Source organism: Alligator sinensis, unplaced genomic scaffold, assembly GCF_000455745.1.
Source record: "Alligator sinensis unplaced genomic scaffold, ASM45574v1 scaffold240_1, whole genome shotgun sequence".
In the NCBI taxonomy this organism is placed as follows: domain Eukaryota; kingdom Metazoa; phylum Chordata; order Crocodylia; family Alligatoridae; genus Alligator; species Alligator sinensis.
In genome coordinates, this window is record NW_005841902.1 from 1,540,515 (window position 1) to 1,551,583 (window position 11,069).

The 11,069-nt window shown below is 38.8% G+C and overlaps 1 protein-coding gene across 12 annotated transcripts in view; it reads right to left on the reverse strand.

Annotated features, from left to right (window-relative positions):
* ERCC6L2 (ERCC excision repair 6 like 2) overlaps nt 1–11,069 on the reverse strand; it is a 104,987-nt gene that overhangs the window by 26,843 nt on the left and 67,075 nt on the right. For 9 of the 12 annotated variants that reach the window (XM_025197675.1, XM_025197673.1, XM_025197677.1 and 6 more), the window contains 3 exons: nt 5,452–5,604; nt 4,281–4,361; nt 483–1,695 (listed from right to left, as the gene is read on the reverse strand). In XM_025197675.1, coding sequence (XP_025053460.1) covers nt 483–1,695; nt 4,281–4,361; nt 5,452–5,604 — 1,447 coding nt within the window. Of the gene's footprint in view, nt 1–482; nt 1,696–4,280; nt 4,362–5,445; nt 5,605–8,209; nt 8,350–11,069 lie in introns of those variants that run through there. The other 3 variants (XM_025197679.1, XM_025197682.1, XM_025197683.1) reach the window with 3 other exon arrangements.

The window sequence follows — 11,069 nt, forward strand, 5'->3', positions numbered from 1 at the left end:
TGGGCAACTGAGTGGGAGCCCACGGGCTGGAAGTTGGACAGTCCTGTACTATACTGCCAGTGCCAGTGCAGATTCACACTATAATGAGTGACACAAAGAACTAATCATGTAGTATAAAAAAGAAAAACAACATTGCCGTCTAAACTTTAGGTTTAACATTTCTGACTTCGACATAAATGCATCGTAATTCTTAATAATATATATTTTTTGCAGCAACTGCAAATGTTTAGGAAAATAAGAGATAAAAAGGTATTGCAGTGCCCCACCAAATGAGAAGAAACAAAAGGACAGGCTAACCAGTAAAAAAATCAATAAGACTATAAAAGGGTAGAACAATACTGAAAAACTCTCAATAGAACAAATATAAATAAGTGACCTAAAACTTTCGTTTATGTGCAATATCACTCCATCTTGAATTTCTGACTATTCTGAATGAAGCAAATACCAACAAATAGAATCCCCAAAAATAAATTAATCCTCACCGAAATATCTGTCCAGTGAGCCTCCTTGTTCCTCCTGTCTGGCACTTGCTTCCTTACATATAGCAGTCTTGGGGCTATGGAAGTGACTGGGTTTCACCGGTGTAACAGAAGCACCTTTAATTTGACAGGATGATTTAGATTCAAAAGGAATTCTGTACCTCCGAGTTTTGCGCCTATGGCTTTGCTTAGTGAAGTGAGCTCTCTCAACTGGTAAATTATCTTCAGAAGATGAAAATTCATCTATAGTCTGTGAATCACTTTCCTTTTCTAGTTTGCCTGTTGTCTTTACTTGCAGCATGGTTTTGGAAGAGTTACCAAATCCCTTGTTTAGATTACACTTTTTTTTCCACTTGAAGGAGCTAACATCTCTTAGGTTTCTTGGTTTGGACTGTAGGAACATTTCAATATCATCAGACTCATCACTAATATCACTTGTACCCTGTATATCTGTTGTCGTCTCTTGGGCATGTTTCAAAGAGTTTGTTTTTCTGAAGGCTGACCAGGTATTATGGTTCAGAGACTGCTGACAATCTCCCTTAGATGCAAGAATGGTGTTATTTTTGGTATCTGACCCTTCAGATTTTCCTGAAAGGGGCTCATATTTATTAAAACTTTTAGCAGAAACAGGTGCCTGATGAGCTGGAACATGGGAAGGAAAGATGATATCATTACTCTCTTCTGAGCTGCCTTCAGTCTCCATGACTATAGCAACCTGCTTTGAAATGCACTGTTCCTTATTTTTACTTTCCATGTCCCTTTCATCCTCAGAGGCCGACAAAACAAGCAAATCTGCAGGTATAGTCAAACTCTGTATATCTGGTTTTTCGCTACTATTCCATGACTTTGTGGTTTTCCACTGCTCTAAAATATGGTTATGACTCTGAGTTTTCTGAAGACCAGCACACTTGCCATTTACATTCAATCTCTGTCTCACAGACGGACAGTCAGAACTTGAATGATCAGAACCACTAGAATGATCTCTTTCCAGGGTGGTTTTAATTTCTCTCTCTAACAAGTTAGAGAAACCGCATTGCATTAATGTAAGTTGCCCCTGTGGATTTGTGTTACTTCCATTGTTTTTGTCTGCTTTTTTCCTTGAATTTCCCTTAAGTTCATCACCACTACCTTCACTTGAAAAATCAAATTCTTCTTTCACCAATTGTTCCTGAGGTCTGACAGGATCTTTATCTTCTTCATAACCTGGTTCTGCATGCTAAAAATATTGAAAATAACTGTCAGACAAGTTAAATTATAAATAAAACAAATTACTTAAAGATTCAAAATTAGACATTGTTATAGAAAAAATAGATATTAATTCAGGAACTGGGACTTCATTTAATTATAGAATTCAATCTATACAAAGTGACTAAAGAGTATATACAATAAACAGGTAGTAAGTAAAGAGAAAATTTCAACAAAATATTGCATACAGGTTATGACAAACAGTGAACATTAATATATTTTTTCCTACAAATATAGCAATACATGCTGTCTACAATGTGGCTGTTAGTGAACAATCTGCATTTGTCCAATGAACATACTATTGGATTTATGTTTCAAAATCATTCATTTTGGTGCAAACTTCTAATGGTTAAGTTGTTTAGCCTGAAAGATAATTCAACTGTGCAAAATACTGTATAATAAAATCATTTTAAAAGAAAACAAACAACAGGGTGGTCAACCTCTTAAGATATGGCAGCCAAAGCTCCTACTTAAAACAGTTTAAAAGAGCAGGGATTACAAACAACCTTCTTCTCTAGAACTGCTTCAGGTCCAGTATAGCCAAACACACAAACAATTATCATTTAAACAAGTACAAAGTATTTTGAAGCTACAGAAGTTTAAAAAAAAAAACAACCAGGAACTGAACTGTATATATTACGTGCAGACAAAATTCAAGGTGTATATGGAAGATCAAAACAGAAGGGTAAAAAATTACGGTCTTGTCTACATGGAAACATACTTCCAGTCATACAAGTAATTAACAAGGTACAACCCCATCTGTGGACATATTTATTTCACTAGAAGAGTAGATTTTCACTTAACATTATAAACAAAAAAATCCCACAAACACATCTACAATTACATCCACATCGAAAATGGAGGATAAATTGATACAGCAATAAGCCATTTAAATTCACACCTCCAGTTACACCAAAAACATTCCCAAGAAGATGAGACCTAAGATTGTGAACAACCAGCATTTCAACTCTGTGGGGCACAATTATTTGTCTTTGTTTCTATCAGAATTATCTTCAAGAGCTAGCTGAGAAATTTCTTAAACCCTAAGCCCTGAATGATTAATTAGAACCAAAGCTTCTGTGAAAATGTATCAGTTTTTATAAAATTCTTACTGGGTTGTTTATAAAACTCTTAATAGGTCTCTCAGGTCCAGAATGAAACTTTTGGTCAAAAACAGAAAGAAACCCACCCAAGAGCCAAAAGCTTGTAAACGGAAGACTCACTCGGGTTAAGGGAGATGAGAATAGTTTTAAAGTTCTTATCTACTTGATTTTGACTGAATCCGAGTCTGTTCCAAACACCAGGGGTGCTTGTACATGAACACAGAGCCTGCTCCAACACGCTGCAATTACAGTGCATCAGAGCAGACTTGACTGATCAAGCCAGCTGGAGCACGGTAATTACTGTGCTCCAGCAGCCTCCCATGTCTTGTGTATCAGCATCCTTGCACTTCAAAATGGCGGTGGGGGCGCTTGAACTAAAGCTCATCAAATGAGTTTTAGTTCAAGAGCCCCTGCCACCATTTTGAAGAGTGAGGATGTTGATACATGACATGCTGCGGTGCTTTAATTACAGCAGCTCTCAGAACCACTGTAATTAAAAGGGCCACCCCCACCCCCAGAGCACATGTAAAAGTGCCCCAGGATGCTAATTGTTTTGAAGAGAATCTTACTTTCTCTCTCTCTGGTTTTTCATGAAATGTCCTTAAAGCATTTAAAAAAAAATTGCAGGCCAAAATAACCACTTCTGACTCAGCTCTATTATAGGCTATCACCATATCCCATTCCCATATTTGGTTACCCCAAATATAAATAATAATAAGCCTTCACAATGAAGCTGGATAAAAAGCTCACAGATTCAAGGGATTAAATTGATAGATGCTTCCATAGAGGAAAAGTTTATTTTGCTGTAATTTTAAATCCAGCATTACTCTAAACAGAATTAATTATAGCTATCTATAGCTGTATATATGGGCCTATTCAGCAGTTTCAAGACCTGGGGGAATGCTAACCTCCAAACCAATGGAGCTTCCTGCTCAATTCCCTGGCCCAGAGAGAGACCAATTATTTAGGTTTTGTGTAAAGTACTGATGTTTACTTTAAATATTCTGTTTTAGGCACTATAAGGGGCAGATCCTTACTTAGTATAAACAGGCCTGGAGTCACTGAAGTCAAATCAGTTTAGGTCCAATCTTGTGGTTCCAGATACCATTTATCAAATAACCCATTCAGAATGTAGCTATTCAACAAGTCAATATTTGTTGTTGTACAGCAAATGAATAGGTTTTAAAGGGAAAAATATCCACTAGTCTCATGATATTTTAAGGAGTATTTTAAAGGCATTTTGATAGACTATTACCTGAGATTCAGCACATTCCAGTGTCTGAACCTTTCTTCTTATTCCAAGGTAAAGTAACAAAAGGCTATGGTTATGTCAGAACATACTACTTTTTGATGTTAACCCTTAACTTTTGTTTCTAGTTTCTGATAATTTGCTCTACATACTAACTGAAACTTTCACACTCCATTCTGCATGACATACACAAAGGCAACTCACCATTTCTGATTTGCATGATGGAGGCTCCTCCTTCAGCCAAGTAGTAGCTGTCATGACTCCAGCTTCCACTTTTCCCTCCCTCTAAAACAGTCAAAGGATGAAAGGCAACCATGTTTTATATTAGAGAGAAGGAAGCATGTGTGTTAATACTACCAGGTAAGAAAACCAAACTTTACAAATCATACCCCTTCTATCTAGGTGCAAACATTCAAAAGTAGATTCATCAATCAGATAAGGCTCAAAATTGCCACATTTCTATTTATGGAAAGACTCACTGGACTGGCAGTGTGATCTCAAACTCCTGCTAAGCAATGAGCAAGTCCTATACAGATGCACATAATTTCATTACATGTAGAACAAGTTTTCCAAGCACCGTAATTTCTTTATTGACAGCACCAGTCAAGATTACATTTTGTCCGCCTTGCAAAAACAGTTTGGAGTTGACATATCCCCAATATGAATCTTTCCCATGTTCACATAATTCAAAAATGGCATTAAAGATTTGCTTAAAAGCCATCACGAAACCATCACTTTGATTGAGATTATCCCACAGAAGCTTCAATTCTGAAGTTAAATTCCTTAGAAAGGACTATGATTGACTCATTTAAAGAAGTTCTTAATGTTCTAAGCTTAATTCAGAGATGATGCATCCCACATTATGTTAGACACCTTTACCTACACATAAATGTAAAGACAGGAATTGCTTAATGTGTCAGGGGCCTGTGCAGTGCAGCATGGCACAGTGTGCAGGCCCCACAGTATTAAGCTCAGGGGTATGTAATCTGTACAGTGTGTGGTTGGGGGTTCTGGACAGCCCTGTAGTAATATAAAGTTACAGAACTAGATACAGGTATAACTGAACAAAAGTGGAAACATCACGCAATCAATTGTGATATTTTTTATTAAGAACAGAAAAGGATTTCAGTGATCTCTTGACAAATCTAAATTTGGACACATTTTCCACATTTTTTTAATTACAGGGAATTTTTTGGCATGAATGGAAGTGAGAAACTAGAAGCCAAAGGTTAATTAAGGCACTGTGTAAACTGGTATTATTAAGTTTCACAATACTGCTCTGCAAGGCATCTCCATTCATATTTACAGTAAAATACTTTAAGAGAAGAAAAATATGTGAAGCTAGTATCTAAAATTCAGAAGGAAAACTTCACACCTCCAGGATGTCCTTTGTAAGGCAGGACCCGTGGGTCCGAAGCTTGAAAAGGTTACGGATCCCAAAAAGCTCTCCTTTATGTTCCTTTGATCCTTGCACGGCCTCAAAATATCGCTTAGCATTTTCACTTCCAACCACCACACAGTGAAGTTGCTAAAAACAGAACAACACAAGAGATTTCAGAAGTGTTTGCTCCAATAACATGTCAGAATTTCCTGGCATTCACATTATATACACAGCTTTAGTTGGAGGCACATACAATATCCTAAGGGAGGATATTTTGTTTGAATTTCCCTGGCAGATGTTGCCATTGTGTTATGATATTCATTTGACTAGTTTTTTAAATAGGAAAAGAAAAATATATTTTAAGCCTACTTATTTTATTGTTATCTGCCCAAGATCAGAAACCTGCTATCTCAACCTTCTTAGACATCAGTATTCCACTGCATCTTGACTATTTGAAACCTATTTTTCTTTAAATATTTATGTTGCCATTCTTTCACACACTCAGGTACTGTGAACACTGAATATGGTCGATGGATCATTTGTCCTGGGAAAATTTAAATTATAACCTACACTGGTGTGCCGTGAAAAAGTGACTAAGTGCTACAGTTATGCAAGACTAATCAACTTAAGAAAATCATCGGTGCAGCAGACAACTGAACATGCTTGAAAATCAGGTGGGTTCAGCTGTGCTTCAAGTGACTTCAAATGTTCAACCTTTTTGTAACCGCTGCACTTTGACATAAAGAGCAGTAAGGTGGCCAAACTTATGGCTATTATGGGTACCGCACTTGGAATTCCATATTTATTTGCATACCACACATACTGTTCCCCAAAAATCAGTCCTCCAAAATGGGGGAGTGTCTTAAACAGAGAGGCTATGCTGTAATGACTTCCATTTCACTCTGGACTGTCAAGCAGCACAGGCAGAGTCCAGTTTTAATTCTCTCACAACTGCTGCTGATTTGGTAATAACTTTTGGCTGAGCATCCAAAAACTTGCCAATTCAGCAGTAGCTGTGAAAGGGTTAATACTATAGCTTTCACCTGAAGTAGCCAGTGAACTGTCTGAGGTCAAGCGAGCTGCTGTATATATTCAGCTGTCCACCAGAACTCTGGAAAAACCTTTTCCTCTGCAGTCACCTTCCAAAAACAAGACCTTATTTAGGGCCATGTGGTATGCAAGAAAATAGAACATTTTTCTGTAGCTCTTAGGATACTGGTAGCCTTTAAGGGATACATAACGGTAATTCTAGCATTAGGAAGCCAATTGTTAAAGGACAAATATTCACTTGAAACACACAAGTCAGTCACAAGTTACAGCTGGATGGAGTCCTAAATTTACATCACTCTACTTGTACTGTAGCAGTCATATGGCCACATCTAAAGATGCATGCATCACAGACTTTAGTTTGCCTATTTTTATACTTATAGTATACTACTTGTTATGTTTTCTGGCAGTTTCTGGGGTCCCCCCTCCAATTGTATACCATTATAAAGAAAAATGTATAATTTAAAAATCAAGTATATTTCTCAATAATATAATCTAGACGAAATGAAACAAAAGCTTTTCAAGTAGAGTTATTTGCATTGTCTATTATTTACACTTTAAAACACTAACTACAGGTGTTTATTTGGGGATGCCTTGCACACTTGTACAGAATGGTACATTAGTGAAACTACACAAACATGAGTAACTCCTAACAGGCAAAGTAGGCTTTTTATGCTTTTCACCACTGCCTGAAAAATCAGAGGCAGTGAACAAAATCTTAGTGAACATAAAAGTAACTGCATGCCCCTCAGTTCAACACGGACCGAAAAAGAGCCTTGGAACTCGAGAGCTTTTTGTCTCAAGGTTAATACTATATAAAATACATCTTATGGAAACAAAATACTTGCAGCAAGGTCTGGATAAGGTCACACTTTTCAGCAGTTCTCTATTAATGAAATCATAAGAAGTGAAATTTCCTCACTTGCATATACAGGCAGTCCTTGAATTACAATGTTTTGAGTTACAACGTTTCACACTTACAACGCGTATAAATTGACACCCTGTTTCAAATTTATGACTTTACACCACTTGATCTGATGCCAAGCCATGCCAGTGAACAAGTTCACTGCATCACCCATCTCCCTGGAGAACATCTGTCCAAATTTCCTTGGACACTTTCTTTAAGAAAGCAGCCAAGACTCCTGAGAAGACTCCAGCCAAGAGCCCTTCAAAAAGTCCAGTCAAGAGCCCTTCAAAACGTCCAGCAGTCTCCTCAAAGAAGTCCTTCCAAATCAATATGATTGCTATTTACAATATAAAAACATTAATGTAGCTATATTACTCATCTATAATTGACTGAGTACAAAATTCTGGGGTATTTTTGGTGAAAATAAGGTATCAGGCCTTGGTTCAAGAACCAATCCCCCATTTATAACACTGTTTCTTATGGGAAAATCAATTCTGAGTTGCAACGTTTTGACTTAAGACATGGTTTTCAGGAACCAATTGTGTCGTAAGTCTGAGGACTGCCTGTACAAATACCTTCACGTGTAAGACAAAATTTAGGAACTGCACATGCAATTGCTAGCTAAATACCATATTACGTGTTTATACAGATACACAGATATTCACTTAAATGATGCTAATGTGGATATATTCACAGAAGCTTAATGAAAATCCAGTCCTTAGATTTGCAAGTCTTAAGTTACCATTCTTGTACTTAAAAGAGATTTTTAACAATTTACAAATACAACTGTATGCATACCTATGAACTCAGCTACATGAACTAGTGCTTAATAGCTCATTGGTTAAATATTTGTTCTTCCATGCGTGTTAGTACTTTGCATATGTGCAGTAGTAATGTGCATGCACACATCCAGTTCTGTACACTGAGCTGCACACACTTGGCCCTAACATACCTGCTAGAAATGAAGCAAAAAGTTTTGTTAGAGCTTTGCAAAGCTGACAAAGAATGTCCTATTCTGTACTAAAGTCATGGTAAAACCACCTGAAAATACTCAATATAAATTTACTTTACAATGCTTTCAATTAAGGTTTCCCAAACATGCATTTAATTAGGATTTCAGATAATTATTACAATGTAGAAAGGAATAATTTTTAAAAACAACACGCTTGCTAATGTTTAAAGGGATGTCAAAGCTGGTAGGCCTAATAATGACCTATTCTGACAGCATTCCCAACAGAAAGTCTTAGCTTCCAAAACTTTCCCTGTGTTTATTTTTCAAATTGATCACGGCTGCCAGCAAAAAGAAAACCCTTTAACAATGAAAAAAAAGACTTATAATGAAAGTAACAGTGAACAAAGTAGGCTGTATATACTGCCCATTAATATCAGTGTAAGTACGTTTTTCAGCAAGTGATGAAACAACATGATAAAACTTTCCAAAGTGGAGTGTTGAGGACAGCAGATGTTAGCTCTTAAAGAAATGCTAAGTAGTTACTGATACTTCACAAACAAAATAATTTCCCTTATCAAAATTAGATTATCAGTAAGTATGCAGCAAAAAATCCTGTTATTTACCAGAAAATTTTCAATTAAATGAATAGTACACACAGAAAAAAAAGTTAGGAACTTGTGAGTTTCTGCTGCTGTTTTGTGGATGTAAACAATCAAAATACGTGACTAAATTCTCTGCGCTTTCCATTCAGAAAATAAAAGCCTGTGCCCCAATTCTTGTTTTGTTCTTGCTCTGGATTTCAAACTGTTCTGAAAACAAGACCGTTTATAACTTCTTTTGTATCTACTTCTCATGGGGAAGGGAAAGGCCTTCAGAATTCTCATAACTCTCCTGGGTTGTGAGACTCTATGGCCAGGCACAGAAATTACACCATAAACTGGTGTAAGTGATCAGAAACTGGTTCAAATCTGTTATGCAACAGTGCTAGGGACAGAAGTTACACCTATACTGGTTTAACTGATCAGATACTGGTTTAAGCCTGTAACAGAACAGAAGTTCAGTGCACATAAACCAGTTTCAAAATGTCTGAAACCAGTTTAAAATAAACCTGATTAAATGCAGTATCCGACTTAACTGATTTGGGTCAAACCTGTTTACGAAACTTCTGTCCCAAACCCCTTCCTGGTTAAAGTGAAATCACAGCCCCCCAGCATGCTTTCCAGCCCTGGGCTGGGCTGGGCTGTCTGCTCCAGTGATCTGGGCTGGCCCCACCCCTCTGCTCCCTAGCTGGAGCCGTGAGGGCTGGCTGACAAAGTGGGGTGGGAGCGGGGAAAGCCTGGCTGGGGATGCAGCCCGGTCTACAGAGGGAATACTGCCCCCCGATGGCAAACCTCGGCTGGGGCCAGGGAGGGGAGCTAAACACCCCTTCCCCTGCTCAAACTTACTGCTGGCTGCAACTATGGACTACAAATCCCAGAGGCACCTGAAAGCAGTGATGAGCAACCCTGCAGAGTCTTGCCGCTGTGTGTCTAGTCTGCAAATCACAGAGACTTGGGGGGCAGCAGGAAGAGGAAGTGAACACAGCCAGAAAGCAGTGCTCTAGTGGCCCCCAGCTTCTGGCCTGAGTCACTGCAGGCATGTGGCTGCATTTCCTGAATCAAAGGTAAATGTCTGTCCACTTCTGTTTCAATTTATCTGTGCAGTTTAGACTAACCTGTAAAGACTGAATCGATTCAGCTTCAGGCTTTTTGACTGCCTGTACTTAGCTCAGAAGTTCAGTGTACATAAACCGCTTTCAAAATGACCAAAATCAGTTTAAGATAAGCCTGGGTGGATCAGTTAAACTTAACTGATTTAGGTTAAATTGGTCTATTGAACTTCTGTCCCAGATCTCCTCCAGATTCAAATTAACTCACAGCCCCCTAGCATCCCAGGATACTTTGCACCTCTCCTGCAAAACCCTCCTCGCAGAATGGGCAGGTTAGCCTTGGCCCAAGCTGTCTGCTCCAGCTGAGCAGGGAGGCATGCTCTAGTATGCCCCAGTTTATGGCCTGGAAACACTGCAGGCATGTGGCTGCATTTCCAGAATCAAAAGCAAATGTCTGTTCACTTGCTTACAGTTCAATCTATGCAGCTTAAACTAACCTGCGAAGATTGAATTGATTCAGCCTCAGGTTTTTTGATTGTCTGTGCTTAGCCTACAAGAGTGAAGAGGAAGTTAGGGGCCTGCTTCAAAAACATGACAAGCAGCAATTACTATAACATTTACCATGCTAGCGTTACCCTTAGACAACTCTCAGTGTTAGTTCTTCACCTTTTTCTCCTTCAGAACAAGCAAGTAGATCACAGGTATCAACTCATTCAGCTTGCTGGACCACCAGTCAGATTGGGCCCAGAGACCAGCTGCATGTGCCAGATCTAAAACAGAGGCCTGGTTTAGCACAGGCACCACCATGTAGTGTGCATCCAGGACTGGTCCCATGTGTGCTGTACAGTGTGTGCACATTGGCTCCTGTCCCATGCTCCATATGCAGCACACCTCAGCCCCAGTCCAGGGTGCGCGTCATTTACAGAGCACAGGGCCAGTCCAGGGCATGTGCTGCATGCAGTGCCCAGGCTGGACTAGTCCTGAGTACTGGATCCAGCATGCAGGGCCAGTCTGTGGGCCTGATCCAGACCAGTCCGAGGTCCAGCATATAGAAACGG